This window comes from Grampus griseus, assembly GCF_964374135.1.
Source record: "Grampus griseus genome assembly, chromosome: X".
Taxonomy (NCBI): domain Eukaryota; kingdom Metazoa; phylum Chordata; class Mammalia; order Artiodactyla; family Delphinidae; genus Grampus; species Grampus griseus.
Window position 1 is genome coordinate 863118 of NC_138999.1, and position 23849 is coordinate 886966.

At 50.6% G+C, this 23849-nt stretch overlaps 1 protein-coding gene across 1 annotated transcript; it reads left to right on the forward strand.

Moving 5' to 3' along the window:
• Positions 1-683: 683 nt before the first annotated feature.
• IL3RA (interleukin 3 receptor subunit alpha) lies at positions 684-21962 on the forward strand (the record flags this gene model as incomplete). Its single annotated transcript, XM_082681743.1, has 11 exons — positions 684-747; positions 8859-9001; positions 11023-11137; positions 12662-12794; positions 12882-13060; positions 15125-15243; positions 17652-17678; positions 19412-19532; positions 20168-20264; positions 21383-21464; positions 21749-21962. 11 exons carry the CDS (start codon positions 684-686, stop codon positions 21821-21823), a joined length of 1155 nt encoding a protein of 384 aa, XP_082537869.1. The 3' UTR covers positions 21824-21962.
• Between the last annotated feature and the right edge of the window lie 1887 nt (positions 21963-23849).

Consider the following 23849-nt stretch of genomic DNA (forward strand, 5'->3'; position numbering starts at 1 on the left):
ACACACACACGCACGCACACACGCACGCACACACACACGCACGCACACAGACACATGTGCAGACCTGCATACACGCAGGAATGCATGTACACATGCACACACAGACCTGTGTAATGTGTGTGCGCAATACACACAGATACACACATGCACACATGCATGCACACAGACGTACATGCACACACAGACACACAAAGACCTGTGTAATGTGTGCACACACACAGAGACACATGCATGCATACACAGCACACACAGAGACACACAAACACATGTAATGTGTGCACACACGTGCGTGCATATGCATATAGAGACATGCAGCGCACACAGATACATATACAAGATGCAGAGATATGCACACAGATACACACGTGCACACATGTGCACACACAGTGCACAGACACATAAACACAAGTAATATGTGCAGACACATGCATACACATGCACACAGGCATGTGGTATACACGGGTGCATACACACGTGCACACACACATACGCACACACGCACACACGTGCACACATGCACACACACGTGCTCACGCACGGGAGGCTCTCCTCCCGGAAGCAGCTCCCTGCGCTCGGAGCAAGACAGCCCTGGGGGCTCAGCCTCCTCCCTGCCGCCACCCCACGCGGCCACTGTCTCTTCTCTTCCAGCTGGTGCCCGCCCTCCTGTGGGAGCTGCCTTGGCCATGGCTTTCGTCTGGCTGGCGGTCTTCCTGGTGCCCGTCTCCAGCCTGCTGCCACCGGACCACGGTAGGAAAAGCCGGAGGAAAAGCCGCGTGTGGTCTGTGGGTCCCTGGGGCTGTGTTGCTTTTCAGTGAAACTGTTTACGTTGGGGTCACGGTCGAGTCACTCGGCTGCCATGAGAGACAGTGCGGACACTTCCCACGTAGCCTTCCCCTCAGTCACCCCGGCGGGTTCATCTTGCAAAACTGGTACCTCACAGACAGGATGTTCATCCCGATATGGTCAAGACACTACGTCCAGAGCTCTGGGTGTAGCTACGGCGCTGGGACCCGGCAGTGTGCTTGGATGTATTGTCACCCTCTGTCTGGGTCGGAAGAACCCCGTGCAAACATTAGGGTGATGGGCTGAACTGGGTCCTCGCCAGATGCATGCGCTGAAGTCCTAACGAACAGAACCTGTCAACCGGAGTTATTTGGAAATAGGGTCTTTACAGACGTCCCTGAGTTAAGATGAGGTCACGTGGGTGGATCCCCGTCCAGAACAATGGGTGTCCTTAGGAGGAGGGGAGATTTGGACCCAGGCATGGACACAGGGAGAAGCCAGGTGGCGATAGAGGAGAGATTGGGGTGATGCAGTCACAAGTGCAGGAACGCCTAGGACTGGGGCAGGGCAGCTCCCAGAAGCTGCAGAGGTTCTCCAGCTGGAACGGATTCTCCCTCTGAGTCTGTGGGAAGAACCAATCCTATAGCATCCTGGCCTCCGGGACCGGGAGATAAAAATCCAGGTGTCATGAGAGATGCGTCGTCTGGAGCTTGGACAGGCAGATGAGCAACGAGTAAGATGCTTTTGGGGCAACTCCATCCTGTTTTTCTCACATTTGTAACGGAGATTTATGGGGGGTAGGGTGCAAACCAGGGTCTCCGTGGCGTCCAGGAAGTTCCCACCATCTTCAAGCACGGTGGTGATGGGTAGGAAACAATTCGCGACGTGATAGTGAAGTTCGACCGTGACACACGATAAGGAGGTGAAAAGACAGTGATGTAGGTTCTTAAGCTGCCGTGCCCACCTCTGACTGTCAGTGTCCGGCTGACTTCGGGTGACAGGTGTGGCTGGGAGAGAATATCCCAGGTGGGGCAGGGTGCAGAGCCAGTCTGCTGCTGGTGGAGAGCGCCCACCACCAGGCAGCAGAACCCCCAGGGGAGCCATGCCCTCGGCCCCGGAGAGTCTACGTTTCCTGGGCGCCCAGTAGTGAGGGCGCCCAACTCGGGGTGCAAAGACCTGGATGCTTACAGGAGTACAAGAGATATGGTGCCCTCCAGGCGGGCATGCTGCCTTGGGGAGGGTCTGCAGAGAAGCCCCTCCCATCAGGGCTTCGCTGAGTGACCGGTGGACCCGGGACAGTGAGCAAGCCTCCTGTCCAGCTCGCACAACACGCACATGTGGAGCAGCGCTTCAGGCAACGGGAGCAGAGTGCACCCCCTCACCATGGACGCTGGGTGCTTGCATCAGGCGCCGCGCCCTGTGCCGCTGTGATGGCCACAGCATTGCCTAACCATGAGAAGTTCGTTCCTTCCTCAAAGAGTAGTGGAGTTCAGATGCTGTGAGTGTGTGTGTGTGTGTGTGTGTGTGTGTGTGTGTGTGTGTGTGTGTGTGTTAGGGCATAGGTATCATTCTTCTGGGGACTGCTGGCTTACTCAGCTCAGGCTGCCTTAACAAAATACCATAGTCTGGAGGACTTGAGTGACATACATTTATTTATCCCAGTCCTGGAGACCAGACGTCTGAGGTCAAGGTGTCCCAGGGCCACGCTCCCTCCAGAGGCTCCCGGGGAGGGTCCTTCCCGCCTCTACCAGCTTTTGGGGGCTCCAGGCGTCCCTGGGCTTGTGGCTGCCTCCCTCCTGTCTTCACAGGGGGTTCTCCCCGGGTGTGCACCTGTACCCAAATTTCCCCTCTTAATAAGGACACCAGTCGGATTGGGTTAGGGCCACAGTATGGCAGCGGGACCTCATCTTAATTAATTACATCTGCACTCACCCTATTTCCAGCTAAGGTCCCGTTCTGAGGTTAGGACTCCAGCATGATTTGGGGAGGGCTGGGGAAAGGACACAGTTCACTCCATCCCAGGGGCTCTGTTCCATGTACAGACCCGGGACCCTTACATGCGGATGGACCTGGGAAGCTCCATCATCTCCTTGGAGGAGCTTGTAGACGGATCACACGGGAGTTTTTACAGGTCTGAGCTAAAAGGACCATACATTGCTTCTGTCCATTTCCTGGACTCCAAGTCAGTCACGTGGCCGCACCTGGTGACCAGAGGGGCCGGGAGATGCAGGAGGTCTGGGAGGGGAGGGGGCTTTCTCCACGCCTGAGGTTCCCACCCCCGCCCCCCGTCTTTGCCCCACTTGTACGGGGCTGAGGCCGCTGCCACCTTTGTGGTGGCTTCAGGCCCATGGGCATTCTGGGGTCACTGACCACAGGCAGGAAGTGAGTAGCTTTCTAGGAGCCAAACGCTGAAGGAAGCAGGGAGCGTGTTGTACCGTTCTAACATTTCCCCCCAAAGCGCCCTAAAACTACAACGTTGGTCAAAGTGCATTAGAGAGGCCGTGGGTACAGGACACGGTGGAATAGAAGCGTTGAAACCAGACACCTTGTCTTGTTCGAATCGTACGGAGAAGTGGTTAGTCCTTCCCTACTGAGTCTGAATTAGCGCCAGGATTTTCACAGATTTATCAGGGGAAGGACGTTTTCGTCCCTGTCTAGTTTGCTGAGAGTTTTTCGTCTCAAAGGGGTGTTAAACATGGTCAAAAGGTTTTCCTGCTTCTATGGATACGATCACCAGTTTTCTGTTAAAGGGGCCCATTATAGTGATGGTTAAAATAGCCTTATAATATTCCTGGAGTAAATCCGTTGGGTCAGGAGGTGTTACCACTTTTGTACTTTACCTGATTTTCTGGGCTAGTATTCTGTGAAGGAATTTGGTGTCCAGGAGTATAAGGCGTTTTCGGTTTCAGTTTACTTCTAATGTTTTGATTTTGGTATCAGGATAACGCTGGCCTCATAAAGTGAGTCAGAACATGTTTCCCGCCTTTCCTCTGTTTTCGGAAAGTTTCCGCACGTTGTTACTATTTCTTTTTTAAATTGCTGGTGGAATTCAGCCGCAAAGCCATCTGTGCCTGATGCTTTCTTTCGGGGAAGCTTTTTCATTATATATTCTATTCCTTTAATACTTACAGGGTTATTCAGGTTTGCCACTTATGTCAGTACTGCTAATGTGTGTCTTTCAAGAAGCTGGTTCATGTCATACATCGTTGAAGGTATTGGCATAACTTTTGTTCAAATTACCCCCAATTCTTCTTTCAACGTCTTTCAGGATGTGTATCAGCGTCCCCTCTTTCATTCCTAAAATTGGTCTTTTTTTGTTTTTTTCTTGATCAGTGTAGCAAGAGAGAGGTTTTTCCATTATATTGTCTCTTGTATAGCACCAGCTTTTGGTTTCCTTGACAATCTATATAGTTTTTCCACTTTCTTTTTCACTGATATTTTTTTTGTTCCCTTTATTTTTTTTAGGGATTTTGCTTTAGGTTTAATTTCTTTTCAGTTTAATTTGTTCTTCTTTCTCTAACGTCTTCATGTGGAAACTGATTCTTGAATTTAAACTCTATTCCTACCCTAAACATGTAATGTTATGAATTTCCCCGTAAGCATTGCTGTAGCTGCGTCGCACTTTTTTTTCTTTCATTTTCATTCAGTTCAAAATATTTTCTACATTTCCTGTGATTTCTTCTAAGACGCACATGGTAATTTATCAGTATGTCGTTTTGTTTGCTAATATCTGGTGTGTTCCAGATTTTAAAAGACTGATCTTGAATTTAATCAAGAGAGAATTGTAGTCAGAGAATATATACACAGTGAATGATTTAAACCTTTTTAAAAGGACTGACACTTCCCGTGCCAGTACACGGTCTATTTTGATGAATCTTCTGTCTGTAGTTCATAAAAATGTGCATCCTGGGACTTCCCTGGTGGTCCAGTGGTTCGGACTCTGCACTTCCACTGCAGGGGACGCGGGTTCCAGCCCCGGTCAGGGAACTAAGATCCCGCAAGCCGTGCGGCTCGCCCCCCGACAAAAAAAAACAAAAAACAAATGTGCACCCTGCCGTCATTGGTTAGAATGTCCCCACAATGTCAATTAGGTCAAATTGTTGATATTTTGTTCAAGTCCTGTATATCCCTCCCGTATTCTATCTGTTCTATTAGACAGGGAGGTGGTGCTTATGCCGCATGTATTTTCAAAATGACTGTTGAGAGCACATATATTAGGATGAATTGGCCATTTAATCGCTTGAAATGGTCCCTTCTTACCCCCGGAAATAAAATCCTGGGATAAAATCCTAGGTTTTATACAATTGGAGCTTGCATAAAATATGCTTTCCTATTATTGCCATTTAAACTATATTTAAAGTACCTTTCTTGCAGACAGCGCACTGTGGGGTACTTTTAAAGTCTAGTCTGAAAACCTTTCCTTCTCCCTGGAGTGTTTAGACCATTTGCATGCAATGAACTTATTAAGATGATTGACTTTAATGCTACCATTTTGCTACTTGTTTGCTGGGTTTTTTTTTTTCAGTTTTTCTTTTTTTTCTTTTTTTCGCCCCTCCTTTCCTGACTTCTTTTCAGTTACTTTTTAGTGCTTTTCTTGTTTTTGTGTTTTTCTCTACCGTTGGCTTTTGGGCTAGCCCTCTTTGTTCCACGGCTTGTGTGGTTCCCCTGGGATGATTCATTCAGTACATACTCTCTTCAAATAATGTTATTCTACTTCACACAGAACCTAGGAATCTCACAACAGTATACATTTACTTCCTGCTTCATCCTTTATGCCATGTCACACATGTACTTCTACGTCTCTATAAGCCCACAATACACAATACAATATTTTCTTTTAAAGAATTATCTTTTTAAAACCTTAAAAAAATGGGAAAGCTTTCCAGTTTGCCTACATTCCTACTATTTCTGGTATGCTTTTGTTGCATCTCTGCTCACCTTGGTTCCACATTCCTTCGTGAGTGTCCATCTGCTGATTTCTCCTTCAGCCACACAAGCCTTTTTTGAAAACATTTCTTACAGACCTGCTCTTCTGGCAAAAAAACAAACAAATACAAAAATACAAAAAAAAAAACTTTCACTTTTTGTCACTATAAAAAGTCTTTATATTTCACCTTCCATTTATCGCTAAGAAATAGATTCTAGGTTGACCAGGATTTGTATTGTTTTCTTGCAGCATGGGGAGAAGTCGTTCTGTCACCTTCTGTCTCCCATTGTTTCTAAAGAGAAATCAGCAGAAATTCTTAGCTTTGTTCTCTGATAGGTGCGGCGTCTTTTTTCCGTTGGTTTTGTAAGATTTTCTTGATTCCACTTTTTAAAAAGGCATTTGAGGATGATGTGTCTTAGCGTTTGTGTTTGTTGGTACCTGTGTGTCTGTGTATCCTAGGTACGGTTTTTGAGCTTCCTGGCCTGTAGGTTTATAATTTTCATTAAGTTAGGAAATGTTTGGCCACAATTTCTTCAAATATTTTTCTTTGGGGGCTTCAGCGTAGATCATTGCCATTGTCTTCCAGTTCATCCAAGTGAATTTTCTCATCTCAGATGCTATATGTTCTACCTCTAAAAATTCTGTTTGGTTCCTCCTTTATATCTTCCATTCCTCACTGCATAGTGTTCATGTTTTCCTTCAAGTCCTCTAACACATTTATAGTGGCTGTTTTAATGGACGTCTCTGTTAATTTCATCGTCAGCCACTCAGGGGACGATTTCTATGACCCGACATTTCTTCTGGTCACAGCCAACACATTCCTGCTTCTCTGCGTGTCTAGTCATTTTTTATTGGGTGCTGGATATTGTGAAGGATGGGTTGGTGAGGGTCTCCTTTGGTTGCCTTCTTTAAAGATGGTGAGTTTTGTTTCAGCAGGCCGTTCCTTTATTGGTGGGTCGCCTTGTTTTGAAGTTTTTCAAGGTGGGTCACCTTTAGCTTTTTCTCTCCGACAACAAAGGCCTGACTCTTCTGGGGTCTTTACTGACTTCTCAGTGTTCAGCTAGGAATCTCCACCTTGTCCCATTGGATTGTGAATGTCTCCCACCCCAAAATACACTCTCAGAATTGTTTGTCTTCGTTTTCAGAAAGTCTAAAAATAGTTGCTTTATATATTTGGCCGTTTTCTAGGGGCTTATGGTGAGAGATACATCTGAGACTACTTTACCATGACTGGAAGAGTATTTCCCACCATCTATAGTTTTTCAAAAGCTCTAGGGTTGAGAACACTATGTCCCTTTTCTTTCAGAGTACTGGAGGGTCACGAGTATATTGCAGTAAACACTCTTATGTGTATTTGCATTGATTTTGTTTCATTTTGTCTTTACAGATTTGCTTTTACTTTCTTCTGTTGGCATTAAAGTTCTTTTTTATTTGTGAGCACAACTGTAATTGGGTAGATAATAACCACTCTAAGGGAGCACAGGTAGATTTTATGGAAAACATAGTGACAGAAAACTCCCTTGTTATGTGATTTAAATATATATGGACTTATTTATATAAATATATATAATTTTATATAAGTACATTTCATGTTAGATTATGAAGATTATTTTCAAATTTTAATTTTAAAATAATTAAAGTTGTGGGCTTCCCTGGTGGCGCAGTGGTTGAGGGTCCACCTGCCGATGCAGGGGATTCGGGTTCATGCCCCGGTCCGGGAGGATCCCACATGCCGCGGAGCAGCTGGGCCCGTGAGCCATGGCCGCTGAGCCTGCACGTCTGGAGCCTGTGCTCCGCAACGAGAGAGGTCACAACAGTGACAGGCCCATGTACCGCAAAAAAAAAAAAATAAATAAAATAAAATAAAATAATTAAAGTTGTAAATAAAGCTATAAAAACTAAAAACAAACTTAAATGTAATAAAAATACGCTAAAACTCATATTTTCTACTGCATCACTCATAGCTGTTTTAATGATATTTACTGTTGTTTTGGAAGAAGTGAATATAAATTCTGAGGCATAAGAATCCATTAAAAATTACATTTTCACTTGTAAGAAATTTCCCTAGGGAAATTGTGTTTTAAGGAATAAATTATCCTTATAGGTTGGGAGACCGTAATGCCAGAAACCAGGATATTCATAGGATTTGGTCTTGCTTGTCAAACTAAGGTTGTTGATCCTGATAACTGATCACAGTGCTTGCGGTTTATAATCATTTCTGTGAAATCCTCTAAATGAGGGGTCACAGATAACAGCTGAAGAAATGTCTGATGGACCTTTATAGCTTTGAGTTGTTGGTCCTATGTGATTGCTTCATGAAGCAAGTCACTGATAAAACACGTGGAATCCTTTGGTCTGCAAACTCTGACCTCCGTCCCCATTGACAGCATCATACGAATATATATGTGCTTTGATTGCACTTCAAAATGTATTTAGATGTACGCATTTTGGGTGGTTTTCCAAGAAGATGAGAATTCCTCTGGCACTCTGTGTAAGAACATAAATATCATTGTGTAAAGATCAGGTCTCCTACTTTATGAAAATATATATTCCATTATATATATTTGTATATAAGTTTATATATTTTTAATATATCACATTAAAATTTCTTTTTTTTTTTAAAGATTTTCTGATGTGGACCACTTTTAAAGTCTTTATTGAATTTGTTACAATACTTCTTCTGTTTTATGTTTGGGTTTTTTGGCCCCGAGGCATGTGGCATCTCAGCTCCCCAACCAGGGATCGAACCCACACCCCCTGCATTGGAAGGCGAAGTCTTAACCACGGGACCGCCAGGGAAGTCCCTACATTAAAATTTCTATTGCAACTTGCAAAGCATTCCGAATTCTCAGTCTGTAGAGCAGACACTGAGCCAACTCTCTCAGCCTGAATTGGTTTTCAGTGAAAACGACCTTCTTTGACATACATGCTTAAGAAAGGTACGTTTCCCATCAACGCGGACGGCAGCAGTGATCTGCTTTTCTGACTCTCTCCCCCCATTGTTGGGAGGGTGAGCTGGTGAGCTCGCTAAGGTACTACAGATTCGGGGCCTCTGCCTGCTTCAGGCAACCACTTCTCCGTGTGGAACTCAGCTTCCCAAGGGGTAACTGAGTAGGACAAAGTTTAAGCGCTGTGCGCCTCTCTCCAGACCCTTACCCTATAGACATTTCCGATCCAGACCCACCAATTAAGAACCTAAGGATGGAGCCAGAAAGAAAAAGATTGACCTGGGACCTCCATGGAAACGTTTCCGAAATTATGTGTTTCATCAATTCAAAAGCTTTCACTAAGGTAAACCGTCTTCCCTGTACATAGCATCACAGAGACACGGGTTCTACTCCTGGGCTCAGCTGTGGAATGTGGGGTCCTTTACGGGCACTGCGGCTTGGGGCTCCTGATCTGTAAGACATCCAGAATGGTACCCACCGGAGAGGGTTGGTGTGGAAATGGGCTGAGATACTGCAGGTAGAGAACCAAGCCCAGTTGAAAGTGAGACCTCGGGAAACGCTGTCCCCCTCCACCATCCCCTGCCCCCCACTCAAATCCCCTCCTGTATCAGAGGGTTCGGAGGGCGTGAGAACTGTGACACGTCTCATGGGCAGAGGCCGTGGTGAGAATGCCAACCGCTGAGCATGTTTCATGAGAAGGACGCACCTGTCCGCGTCCTTGGGAAGAACGTTGGTTCCCTCAAATGACTCTCAACTGAGTACAATCCAAATCACACCCTATGTTAGTCCGCTTGGGCTGCTGCTGCACACGGGGCGGCGTAAACAACAGACATGTGTCTCCCAGCCCTGGAGGCTGGAATCTGAGATCCCGGCATGGGCAGGGCTGGTCCCTCCCGAAGCCTCTCTCCTGGGCGTGTAGACGGCCGTCTCCTCCCTGTGTCCTCACGTGGTCGTCCCTCTGTGTGTGTCTGTGTCCTGATCTCCTCTTCTTATAAGGACAGCAGTCCTATGGGATCAGGACCCACCCTAATGATCTCATTTTACTTTCATCCCCTCTTTAAGGACCCCCAATGCCAAATACATTTCCATTAAGGGCTTGGATTTCAATATATGAGGGGTTTTTTTTTGCGGGGGGGGGGGGGTAGGGCACAATCCAGTTCATGACAAACCCCTATGGGATTTTAATGGAGCTCGGCCAGTTGACCCTAAACTCTATCTGCAAGAACAAATGTTGCAGAAGAACCGAGAAATTTTTTTAAATTAATTAATTTATTTACTTTTGGCTGCGTTGGGTCTTCGTTGCTGTGCGCGGGCTTTCTCTAGTTGCGGCGAGCGGGGGCTACTCTTCGTTGCAGTGCATGGGCTTCTCATTGCGATGGCTTCTCTTCTTGCGGAGCACGGCCCTAGGCACACGGGCTTCAGTAGTTGTGGCACGTGGGCTCAGTAGTTGTGGCGCACGGGCTTAGTTGCTCGCGGCATGTGGGATCTTCCCGGACCAGGGCTCGAACCCGTGTCCCCTGCATCAGCAGGCGGATTCTTAACCTCTGCACCACCAGGGAAGCCCTCTTTTCCTGTTTTCTGTTTTTTGTTTTCAAATCAAAGCAATACCTGCACAGAGTTTAAAGAGGAAAATAGTCGTACGGGGTTCGTTATAACAAAATAGCAACTTTTCAGTGAGACATCACTTCTTACCTTTTTACACCTGATGCTGTTGTTCTAGACCTCTGCATCTCTCTATAACACAAATTCTTGATTCATTCCGTTTAGCCAAAATGTGTTGATTTTTCTCCTAAGGGACGGGAGGCTTCACTCTCTATTTCCTATGCACAACTCACCTCCCCAGCAGTTGCCATCCCCAGCTCACACTCTCTCCTCTCTCGACAAATATTCAGTTTATTATAACCATATAAACACTATTCACACCTGAGCCATGTGGTTAATGGGGATTTTTCTTTCCTGTCTTACACAAATGTTTGTTTCTCCTAAATTTAATCATTTCCATTTCCTTAAGGTTTTATCTGTTTGCCCAGTTTGTCCATCACTACTTTACCATCACCTTCTTGGCCAAATGGCTAAATATCTTCTCAAAATATCAAGGCATTCTGCCAACTCTGTCTCAGAACCTTCTAGGATACTTTTTTCCTTTTGGTGAGTGATTTCCTCATTTTCATCTCCCTCTCTCCCTCTCTCTCTCTGCATACTGAGACTCTGGCTTTGGATGTTGAGGAAAACTAAAGAAAACCTATAGTTTTCTTTCTTTCTTTTTTAAATCTAAAGTCTCAGTGTTTTATTAGTTCTCCCCTAATTATGATTGGTAATAATAATTAGGGACAGAGCAATAATAGATTGCTCTGTCTCTCTCAGGCACGGAAAAGGACGTATTGCAGTATTCCTGACTTGTCATGCCAAGCTACAAACTACAGCATCAGGGTGACCAAAGGTCAGCCATTCTCCACGTGGATTCAGTATCCTAGTCAAGGTAAGGGGAAGATGCTCTTTCAGGGTGTTCTTTGCTTTCAATCATCCGTTAGTGCTCTGAATACCAAAATAATGGCTTTTACCTTGGATGGGTCTCCAGGGACATAGCTTCGTGGGAAAAAGACCATCTCGGAGGGTCTCACGCAATTTCACACACGGCACCTGCCTGAATGAACGGAGCTGTAGAAACATAGAGCGGTTTTGTTGTTGTTGGTTTTTGTGTTTTTGCTTTTTTGTTTTGTTTTGTCTTTTTAGTTTGAGAACAGAGTTTTATCATTTTCCTCATGCCAAGCAAACAGATTGTCTGATCCCATATACGGTTTGGACAGAGAGAACACCAGTAGCAAGTCTGAACACCTCCTGCGCTCTTTGTCAGGAAGTTGGAATATCACAAAACTGTGCTCTTCTGAGAATGGGGAAACGAGGAAGATAAACTCTGGCTCCAAATTGTTGGAAATACAGTTTATGTTGTTGGATTTTTCTTTTCCTCTTTCATTAAAAAAAAAACAATGGGTCTTCCCTGGTGGCGCAGTGGTTGAGAGTCCGCCTGCCGATGCAGGGGACCCGGGTTCGTGCCCCGGTCCGGGAAGATCCCACATGCCGCGGAGCGGCTGGGCCCGTGAGCCATGGCCGCTGCGCCTGCGCGTCCGGAGCCTGTGCTCCGCAACGGGAGAGGCCACAACAGTGAGGGGCCCGCGTACTGCCAAAAAAAACAAAAATGTCTTCCGTGACTCTAGCTGATCCAGGTTTCATCCAAAATATGTCACTTCTTAAAAATAGGGTTCTGATGGCAACGGACTTTAGCTGAGGAGTAGCTAGTAAGAGAAAGAAAGAAAGTTCCAGAAGACTGTTGGGCGTTTCTTAGGCTTAGGGTTGGGTGGGCAGGGTTGGGGGCAGGAGGGGTCCGGTAAGGGTATATAGGGTCACGGGGGGCGGGCCATGGGCGGGGAGCCTTGCAGGGAGGGGAGTTGTTACCACTGCAGAAACGGTAAGCGCTGCATGGATGTGTCTATTATTTCTTTTCTTTTTTCTTTTTTTTTTTTTGCGGTACGCGGGCCTCTCACTGCTGCGGCCTCTCCCGTTGCGGAGCACAGGCTCCGGACGCGTAGGCTCAGCGGCCATGGCTCACGGGCCCAGCCGCTCCGCGGCATGTGGGATCTTCCCGGACCGGGGCACGAACCCGCGTCCCCTGCATCGGCAGGCGGACTCTCAACCACTGCGCCACCAGGGAAGCCCCTCTATTATTTCTTAGAACCGCGTGAGAATTCACAAGGATCACTAAAAAGAGACTCACTTAAAAAAATTTTTTTTTAATTTTATTGACGTATAGTTGATTTACAACGTTGTGTTAATTTCTGCTGCCCAGCAAAGTGACTCAGTTATACATAAATATTCTTTTTCATATTCTTTTCCATGATGGTTTATCCCAGGATATTGAATATAGTTCCCTGGGCTCTACAGTAGGACCTTGGTGTTTATCCGGGACTCAGTTTTGGTTTTCTTTCCCTCTTCTTTGCAAGCCCAGAAGGGAATCCCAGGGCGGCTGCAGAAAACCTGACCTGCTGGGTTCACGACGTGGATTTCCTGACGTGCAGCTGGGCGGTGGGCCGGGAGGCCCCGAGGGACGTGCAGTACCATCTCTACCTGGAGAACCTGGAGTAGGTGTGACCTTGGGCTCGCCGGGGCTCCCCCGGGCTGGAGCGGGGGCTTCAGGGCCGCTCATGACGCAGCTGCACCCCTCACAGCTCCTATGAGAAGTGGCCGTGCTCCCAGTACAGAGCAGATAAGCAAGGGACAAACGTCCAGTGCCGTTTTCACAACATCTCTGTGTTATCCAAGGATCAGACGCGTTTCCTGGTGAATGGTACCGGCAGTGGTTCCAAAATCCCCTGCTCTGAAACGAGTGATAGACTAGCCAAAATCGGTGAGTAAGAAAATGTGACCCTGCTTCGTGTGCCGTACTTCCGTGGAGATGCTGCTTGCCGTCCTGAAACCGAATACCCGAGGCTGGGCGCTTAGATGACACACTCCTCTCCCAGAGTCCTGGGGGCTGGGAGTCGGAGGTCGGGGCGTGGGCACGTCAGTTCCTGGCGAGACCCTCTTCCTGGCTTGCGTGTTTGCTGTGTCCTCACACAGTGGAGAGCGAACTCTGGTGCCTCTTCCCCCACTTCTTTTTTATTCTTATTTCTTATTGGGGTAGAGTTGTTTTACAGTGTTGCGTTAGTTTCTGCTGTAACGCAAAGCAGAGTTCCCTGTGCTGTACGGCAGGTTCTCATTAGGTATCTGTGTTACACATCTTAGTGTACGTATGTCCGTCCCAATCTCCCAATTCATCCCACACCCCCTTGCTCTGATTATAAGGGTACTGATCCCATCATGGGGGCCTCATCTAACCCCGGATTGTGTCCCAAAGGCCCTGCCTCTAAACCGTCCCTCTGGGCGTCAGGGCTTCTGTACGTGAATCTGGGGAGACACAGACACCTAGCTCACAGCAGCTGCTCTGTGGTCCCTGGACCTAAGGGAGCATTTCCAGAACACACCGAGCAGATGGCGCTGTGCCCCCCATCCACCGAGGACAGCTGCGCCGTGAGGCTGGGGCTCTCACACCGGTCGCCCCTCTCCAGGCCCTGTGTTCAAAAATAGCTCAAAAATAGTTATTCTTTTTGTTTGAATCTATCGACGGCAGGTTTTCAGGACACAAAACCCATCTTAGCAAAGCTCTGTCAATACTTTTTACTTTAAATTAGACCCCACTGCCCCCCAAACTAGGACAGCTTCAAGCCCCATGAAACCTGGCCCCTCACCACCCTGGCTGGTCCACGTGTAGCAGGGAAGCATATGAGCGGAGAGGTGGGTGCAAAAGGGGAGAAGATGGGGGCCTCCGGTTCAGAAGCCGGGATGGGCCTCCTGCCTTTGTCTGTGGTGTCCCCCCGGCCCGGAGCCAACCTCACTCTGATGCCACGTCCCTCACACACCACGCGCCCCTGGGCGAGTGCAGCCCTACACGTGTAGCCCCGCCCGCAACTCCGCACTGTGCTCCGGCCCCAGCCCTGCTGTCCACGTGGGGTGTCCACGGCCTGGTTCCCAGCAGGGGTGGCGGGGTGGTGCCAGCCCGTGTGGCAGTGGGAGTGGAGGTGGCCGGAGGTTTGAGTGCACATCAGTGGAGGGACCCGGGACTGGGGACCACCCCATGGTGAGCCTGGGCAGACACCAGTGGGGTCCTGGCGGGGGGTCAGACCTGTAGACCTAGACGCCGTCCCTCAGGAAACTGATGGAGCCGGAATCAGGGACGCACAACACCCCACGGAGGGCAAAGGGCGGAGCCCTGAGACAGCCCACAGAGGGGGCCCGAGGGTCCTGGAGGAGCTGGGTCCCACGCTGGGGGTGGCAGGTGAGAAGGAAGCAGGGGGTGGGTCCTGGTCAGAGTCCAAGGCGGGGGCAGAAGATTCCGGGTGAACTTTTGGGAGCGGGATTGGCGGCCAAAGTCTTGGGGGCAGGACTGGCCCCGAGCAGCTCGGGGAGGGGCCAGCTGCCCTGGAGGTGGGGTCTGAGCAGAGCCGATTGGTCCAGTGGGCAGGAGGGCGGGACCTTGCAGCTGGACCGCGCTTTGCTCCTCCTGCTGGAGAAGCGTAGCCCCAGGGACTGGAATCGCCGAGAGGGAAAAGAACAGCGCTGCTCTGAGGGGTGTCCCTGCACAGACGAGAAGAAAGCTTTGCAAGGGCCTCCGAGTGGGTGAGGGGTCCCCCCGGGCCAGTGTCTGAACTGGTCCGCAGGCTCCGTGACCCTAATCATCCCAACAGTTTTCTCTCACTTGTCTCTGTCTCTTGATACTTTTTAACCTTGGAATGACATTTTCCTCTCTTTCCCCCCCCCCCACCCCCCCAGCTTGTAGGAGGCCTCTTTTAAAAGTATCTCCGGGCGGGGGGGGGGGGGGAGAAATTCTTTTTTGATGTGCTTTACTCATAAAAGTGGGGTTTTTTCTCCCTAGAGGTATTAGCTGCTCCCAACATCACTAGCAGGTGGTGTAACCAAAGCTACTCGTTCATGCAGTGGCAAGTGAGGAGTCACCTTAATGATGACTTCAAGTATGAACTGCAGATACAGAAGGTAACCGGTTTCCTGGGTGGGCATCTCTTATACTCTTACATCCCCCTGGACTCCGGGGCTTTGGGGGTAGGTGAAACATTCAAAACAAAAAAAAAAAAACCAGAGGAACTGTAAAATAAATGAGCTTTAGCAAAACTCCAAGTGTTTGGCCGTTTGAGTGACACCGCTGACGTTGGAAAGGAATCGGAATATGGAAGGGAATGCTTGCATACTTTCGTCAGGTTTGGGGTAGAGGAGGGATGTTTACCTGTCAACACGCAGAAGATAACCCTACAGAAAAAGAGCAAAAGGTTGAAACAGCCACCTGGTGAAACTCTGTCTGACCGTATGTCACAGAGCCTGCAATTCCCCTGAGAGAAATGAAACGAGTAGCCCCCCAAAGATGGGACCTAAGTGTTTGTAGCACCTACGTGTATAATGGTCCCTAAACAGGACACAACCCTAGGGAAGGGATGAACAAAATATAGCCACGCAGCGGAATCCTAGCCACCAAGAACTGGAGGGTCCCTTGTGTATGTTTGAAAGTGTCATAAAAGAAACGATTTACACAGGAAAACGCAGGATGCTCTGTAGGGACAGATCTGAGGGCTGGGGCAGGGGCGCAGGGAGGAGGGCATATGGAGGAGAAGCTGGAGGGAATTTGGGGGTGATGGACACGTTCCCTGTATTGTGCCGGTTTCACGCACACGTTTGCCAAAGTCAGCAGATTATATGCTCTGCTGGTGTGCTTTGCTGTATGCAAATCATACCTGAATAAAGCTACTGTTAAAAAAATATGCTGGAGATCACCGGTATTCTATACTCAGTGACTGACATAGTTATTGACTATGTTTATTTTTCTGTACGTGTTACATTTATTTATACTTTACACTCAACTTTTTCATAAGCCTAAGACTGCTCAAAAAAATGGAGTCAATAGATTAAAAAAAAAAGGGCCAGCTATTTTTGAGCTAGGTGGTATTTTGTACAATTTAATTGTCTACTTGTAATTATTTATTGTTTATGTATTTATAGTCAATAACTGCTTGTACTCATTTTTTATTTTATTGAAGTATAGTTGATTTACTCTGTTGTGTTAATTTCTGCTATACAGCGAAGTGATTCAGTTATACCCATATATACATTCTTTTTCATATTCTTTTCCATGATGGTTTGTCACGGGATATTGAATATAGTTCCCTGTGCTACACAGTAGGACCTTGCTGTTTACTCAATTTTTCTATAAACACAAAACTATTCCAAAAAATCTATTAATTAAAGAAAGACCGAGCACTTTGAGTCAATCAGTATTTTATACTCAATTATTTACTTATATTTATTACATTTATTTATTATCTATGTTCAATCACTGCTTATACTCAATTTTTCCACAACCTTAAAACTACTCAAAAAATCTATTAATTTAAAAGACCAAATATTTTTGCACTAATCAGCATCTTATACTCAATTATTTACTTATATTTATCTTTTATGTGTATTTACCTGTTTGTATTTATTAGTTATATTCATGTTCTGATTACTTCATACTCAACTCTATAAACCTAGAACTGCTCAAAAAATGAGTCCATAAATTAAAAGAAAATAAGTAGTTTTGAGCTCATTGGTATTTTTATACTCAGTTATTTACTTATATTTATTCATTATGTCAATGTATTTATATACCTGTGATTTATACTCAATTACTGCTTATCTTCAAGTTTTCTGTAAACCCAAAACCACTCCAAAAAAGTCGTCTGATTAAAAAGACCAAATATTTCTGAGGTAGTTGGTATTTTATACTCTACAATTTACTTACGTTTACTATTGTTGTCTACTGACTTATGTACTATATTTATTATTTAGACTCAACTAGCGTATGGTCAATTGTTCTGTTAACCAAAACGGCTCAAAAAAATCAAGTCTATCACTTTTATTTTTTTCATAAAAGACTAGGTACTTAAAAAACTTTTTGTTTTTAATTGAAACATAGTTGATTTACAATGTTGTGTTAGTTTCAGGTCACAGCAAAGTGATTCAGTTACATACACATATTAACTGTATATATTCAGTTATATATATATATATTTCAGATTCTTTTCCATCATAAGTTATTACAAGATAGTGAGTAGAGTTCCCTGTGCTCTACAGTAGGTCCTTGTTATTTATCTATTATATATATATAGTAGTGTGTGTCTGTTAATCCCAAACTCCTGATTTATCCCTCCCCCAGGTACCGTTTAGTTCATCGATATGTTATACTCATTACCTCTATTTATTATTTTTGTGTACAGAAGTACTCTATTTATTATTTCTACCCAATGACTGATTATTTTATCCTCGACTTTTCTGTAAACGTGAAAATGCTCTGACAAATGAAGGCCCTTCCTGGGGATGGGGTCAGGCACCCATGCTCTGCTTTTCTCTTACAGGGTACGGAGCTCGCCTACAAACAGGAGGTGAGTGTCCCCCGCCCCCGCCCCAGTCTGGCATCCCAAGCCAGGCTCCTTATGTCTATTACTGTCCAGTGACTCTGAGATGAAGCTCCCCGGTCCATAGACCGGATGCCATCACCTGCCTGGTGCTGCCCTAAAGGTCCATCCCCCCGCCCCCAAATCCCTCAGGATTCGGTGGGAGTGTCACCACGCCCTAATTCACTACCTAACTGCCTCCAACCTGCGGAGGCAGCTGCTTCTGTACCGCAACTACCGGCCACAGACCCCATGGCCCCCGTCTCTCCTTTGTCTCTCTCTGTCTCTGTCTCTGCCTCTTCCTCCCATCTCTGCCTCTGTCTTCTCGGGGCTTCTCCTCTGTGTCTGTGTCTCTCCTCTTCTGTGTCTTAGAAGGACACTGTCATTGGATGTAGGGCCACCTTCCTCCAGGAGGACCACATCTCAGACCCTTCACCTCATCACATCTGCAAAGACCCTTTGTCCGTGTAAGATCCCATTCACGGGTACCAGCTGTTAGAATATGGACTTATCTATTGTTTTAGGGGATATGATTCAAATCAATACTAGATATATGTGTGTGTGTATATACAGAGGACCACACAGTGTGGGCAACAGACCTTCATTCTCCCTCAGTCCTGAGGACCAGACGTCTGAGTGAGATAAAAGTGTCCCAGGGCCGAGTTCCCTCCGGAGGCTCCAGGGGAGGGTCCTTCCCACCTCTTCCAGCTTCTGGGGGCTCCAGGCGTCCCTGGGCTTGTGGCCGCATCCCTCCCGTCTCTGCCTCTGTCTTCCCGGGGCTTCTCCTCTGTGTCTGTGTCTCTCCTCTTCTGTGTCTTAGAAGGACCCTGTCATTGAATGTAGGGCCACCCTCCTCCAGGAGGACCTCATCTCAGACCCTTCACTGCATCACCTCTGCAGAGACCCTGTTTCCAAATAAGGTCCCAGGTTCTGGGGGTACGACTCTTCTTGGGGGGACCCCACTGAATGTTCTACAGGCTCCATTCTGCCTGACACCCGAGATGCCACCACTCTCCTTGACCTCACCGGCGGTGGCCACCACGAATACTGACCTTCTAGTGATTAGAAAGAATATTTTTATTTAGATGCCAAGAACCTGGGCTGAGACGCAAAGGGAGCTTGCGGTTCCCGGCCCCTCTGAGCACCAGGCATCTTCCTGTCTCCCAAGGGGGGCTGGCCGGGCTCTCTCTTGGGTGGCCGTCTTAGTTCCCTGGGGCAGCCGTAGACTGGGTGACTGAGAACCACAGACATTCACCCTCCCCCAGTTCTGGAGACCAGACGTCTGAGGTCAAGGTGTCCCAGGGCCACGCTCCCTCCAGAGGCTCCAGGGGAGGGTCCTTCCTGCCTCTTCCAGCTTCTGGGGGCTCCAGGCATCCCCAGGCTTGTGGCCGTATCCCTTCCATATCCACAAGGTGTCTCCCTGTGTGTATGCACGTGTCTGTCTCCGAGTTTCCCCTCTTTATAAAGACACCAGTCATAGTGGCTAGGGGTCCACTGTACCCTATCCAACCTCCTCTTAACTCATCACATCTGCATCAACCCTATTTCCAAATAAAGTCGTCTTCTGAGACGCTGAGTGTTAGGACCCCAACACGTGAATGTGGGGAGGACCCACTCAACCCCTTGAAGGCCCCATTCTTCTGCCACGGACTGCGAATGGACTTTCCCCTCTACTTTCTTTTTTTTTTTTTTTTTTCCCTCTACTTTCTTTTAAACTGCAGATCTATAAAGCCTTCTTGGAGCTGAACAATCCTGGGACCTACACGGTGCAAGTAAGGGCCAGGGATGCCACCTTCTCCCATTACAAACCTTGGGGTCCGTGGAGTGTCCCCCAACACTTCGGTGAGTGGGAGGGTCCCTCCTGTCTCTTCCAGCTTCTGGGGGCTCCCGACGTCCCTGGGCTTGTGACCGCCTCCCTCCCGTCTGTGATGGTGTGTCCAAGCTGTCCCATGGCGCTGCGCCAGGCGCGCGGAGACGGCTGTCGCCAACACTCTGAGTTACAAGACAAACCTTTTAATGCAGTTTAAAAAAAGAATCGAAATTGAGGCGAAAAATCCATGATGCTTAATCCATATATTAAATTCAAGAACTAGGGCAGCGCGCACCCAGGACGCAGCGTGGCAGGGAGGGAGGGAGGTGGGGAACAGACCAACCTCGGCCCCGCCCCTCCCGATGGGCGTGGCTGACCCCCCGTCCCCCCCCCCGCCCGCGACCCGAATTGATCTGAGGGGTCGGCGCTACCAGCCCCCAACTCCAAGTGTCGGTCGGTGGTCGGGGGGCATCGGGATTCTGGCGACTTGGGAGGGATTCCCGAGGGGCCCGGCCGGGTGCGCAGGTGGCCGCTGTCCCCAGGTGGACGGCGCTCCTGGACGCGCCTCCCGACCCCCGTGCCGGCCACCTCCTCCCCGAGCCCCCGTGGAGGTGCTGACCCCGGACCTCCCGGGACCTGCCCGACGCGTCCCGCCCCTCTTCCGTAGTGTGTGAGGAGGGCGCGCGCCTCCCCGTCTGGCTGACGTCTTTGCTGATCGCGTTGGGGACGCTGCTGGCTATGGGGCTCGTGCTCCGGTTTTGCAGGTGAGCCCGCGGGCCCCTGGTTTGCGCGGTCGTTTTCTGGAGTGCGATCCGCAGGCCAGGCAGCCCGCGCTGCCCACTCTCCGCCGCCCCCGCCCCGCCCCGTGCACCCGTGCGTCTGGGCTGCGGGACGCTCCCCCGCCAGTCGCAAGCCACCGCCTCTCGTCGCCCCAGCGGTCTTTTGCCAACCAGAACCTGGTTTCTGCCACCTGGTCCCTGCCGCCCGCGGAACCCAAGGAGCCGGGTCCCCCGTGCAGCACCCTGCGGGCCCCTCCCTCCCCAGCACCTGTGTGGGGGGTCTGCTGGTCCCCACATGCCCGCGCTGTTCGCTCCCTCACACCTCACCCCGACGCCGACTAGAAATAATCTTTCTAGTGATTAGAAAGAATATTTTTCTTTGGATGCCAAGAGCCTGAGCTGAGACGCAAAGGGAGCTTGAGGTTCCAGGCCCCTCTGAGCACCAGGCATCTTCCTGTCTCCCAAGGGGGGCTGGCCGGGCTCTCTCTTGGGCGGCCGTCTTGGTTCCCTGGGGCAGCCGTAAAAACGACCCTAGAAAAGGTAGCTCCTCCGGACGGGGCTCCGGGACCCCTCCCCAGCCTGGCAGGCAGCAGGCGCGCGGCAGCGTCAGCCAGGCCGGTTGCGGTCCCTTCCACAGGCCTGCGTGCTGAGCCGAAAGGGTGCGCCCGGCACAGGCCCCGCCCCGCCCCGCCCCGCCCCGAGCGCCGGCTCCTGCGTCGTCTGGCTGCTGGCTTCACGCCCACCCCTCCCAGCCGCTTCAGGCTGAGCCGCCCCGCCCAGGGGCTTGGTTTGGGAGCGGATGGGACGCCGACCCAGGGAGGGGATCACCGGCTCGGCGCGGAGGCTGTGGGGTGGGAAGGTTGCCATGGTGATAGGATGGGGTCTCGGGAGAGGTGCCAAGGTGGGTGCGGTGCAGCTGACTGAGCAGATGCAGCTCTGCTAGGGCTCCGCTTTCTCATTTCCGCACGTCTCCTGCAGGGACCCCTCCCAAAGGAGGCTGCACTCCTACTACATCGGGGCCTCGCTGGGGCTCTAGTGGACGCCGCATCTCCCCTCCGCTGGTGGGTGCGGGTTTCAGAACAGGTGTCTCTCTCTCCTCCGAGGTTCTCGGTGATGCAGAAGCTGTTCCCTCCCATCCCTCACATGAAAGACCATATCAATGGCAAACTTCAGAACGGAAGGACGGTACGTGGTCTCCCGCCGGGGACACATCTGGTGCCAGGTGCCTGCAGCCCCACCCAGGGAGCAGGGCACTGCTGGCCCTGGAGGGTGGCCTAGGAATGTGATGGGCAGGGGAGGAGCCGGCTCCGGTCCTGTGACACAGGCGGCCACTCCGAGATGCGGGTCCGGGAGCCCCTGGGGAGCCTCCCGCCGACGTGTGTTCTGCGCTGGCCCTGCCCCTGGGGCTTTCCAGGGTGCACTTGCCCCCACTGTGGCTCTGCACTCACCTCGCCTCCCTCACCCCGCAGATAACCTGGGACCCCGACCAAGACAGCCAGGAGGAGTGTCCAGTGGCCGAGGTGCAGGTTCTGGGGGAAACGTGAAGCTGGTGCAGAGGCCCGGTTTTCCGCCAGGCAGAGGGCGCACAGCCTGCTCATGGCAGGTCGTGGATGTTTCAAGCGGGGTCAGGGATGGAAAAGCCCGGTGCAGTTGACACGGGTCACCTCGAGGAAGAAAGAACAAAACGTGTTGGGCTCATGTCTCATGTCACGGCTTTTTTCCTCATCCGTGACCCCTGGAAGTGGGGGTCACCCCCCAGCGCCGCTGAGCCCCACGTTCCAGCCTCCTGGACTTGGCCGGTGCTCGCACGCCCACATGCCCACTGGGTTTGCTCCTTCCCAAGTCCGTTAAGGGGCCCTGCCGGCCTGGTTTCTCTGTCTTGAACTGTTTTCTTGCTGCATTTCCCCTTTGTAAGCCCCTTAAATCACTTGTGTGACAACGCGGGGCTGGGGGGGGGTGGTGTCTACATCCCTCCCCTGGCTACGTGTGCGACCCCAGGGAAGGCACACGGGAGACAGGCGTCAAGGCGGCAGGAAAGGGGGTGTCAGGGCAGTGTGGCCTGTGGGCCTCGGGGGCCCGCAGGCGCAGAGGTGTGGCCCTGCGTCCAGACATGGTCGTGGTGGGCAGTGAAGACACCCACGTGTACGCCCACGTGCACTGCCTGGCCCACGGGAACCCGAGTCTCCAAGAGGCAAGGCTTCCCTGGAGGACCTCTAATTTCGTTCCCTTGTTTACATGCTTAACATGTCAAGTTCTGTAGCAAAGAATTCAACCCCAACGGCAGATGCAGACTTGCTAGCTTTGCGGAAGGCACCCCTGCTGCGTCTGCAGGATGGCGCAGTCTATGGGCCTAAATGCACACGGGTGGAACCGTGTCCCAGGTGTGACCCCGGCAGTCAGCACAGGTCTGGGTAGACAGACAGACGATGTCCCAGTTCTAAGTGACTCCACCCCAAGGGCTGGGGCACAGGCGGGTCAGAAGCCCAGGCTGCTCCTCAGGACTCCTCTGTGGAGGCGGGGCTGGCGGGACCCACGTGGGTGTGTGGCGGCCGGTGCCGTCCTGTCCCCACCCAGCTCCACTGAGGACTCCTCTGTGGAGCCGGGGCTGGCGGGACCCACGTGGGTGTGTGGCGGCCGTGCCGTCCTGTCCCCCACCCAGCTCCACTCAGGACTCCTCTGTGGAGCCGGGGCTGGCGGGACCCACGTGGGCGTGTGGCGGCCGTGCCGTCCTGTCCCCCACCCAGCTCCAGCAAGGTAACCTTGGGGAAAGCCAGCTCCAGCTCGTCTTCTCTGACCAACCTCACCCTGGGCTGGAGATGGAAGCTCTGCTCTCCGATGAACTCAGCCGGCCTCAGGGCGGTCCTGCTGTGGCCTGCAGCTGGCTTCCCCTCTCCAGCCCCTGCAGCGGACCCGTCTGACCTCTTCAAGGTCACTTGGTGCTGGAAGCTCCACGTGGACCCAGGGGACAGTTCTGTTCTTGGGCGGCTGTGTGTGCGACCGTGAGGCCTCAGACTGGTGATGACCCCACAGGCACAGTCCCGGACCCTGAGAACACCCAGAGCAAGCCCCGGAATACACCCCAGTCCCCCATGACGACGTACCAGGACCCTGGGGCCAGCCTGGGAGAGACGCTCAAAGCAAGTTCTCTCCGTGCTGGAGACATCAGGCTTCCTGCAGATACGGCTGCAAGGGGGGGAAGGATGCTTGCCTGCCTGGGGCTGGGGGTCAGGCACACCTGAGAGGGTGCACGCGCTCACCTTGCAAGGGATTCCCCTGTGAGCCCAGGGCAGGGGTGGCCCACGGGACACACAGCTGCTACCACCCTGGGGGGCTTCTCTGTGGTTAAACCCCAGTGACAGGCCTGGAAGGGCGGGCACTGGGGCAAGGGAACTTCAGGTTAGGAAGCCCCAGGGTCCCCGCATCTGCGTGCTCCCCTCAGCACCCGAGGGCGGCCCCTGGGACAGGCCAGGCCACAGATGGGCAGCCAGGGCCTCCCCCTCCCCAGCTTGAGACCCTGCTGTTTCCTGCTCCCACCCCACGAGGCCGCTCGACTCAGAAACAAAACCAGCG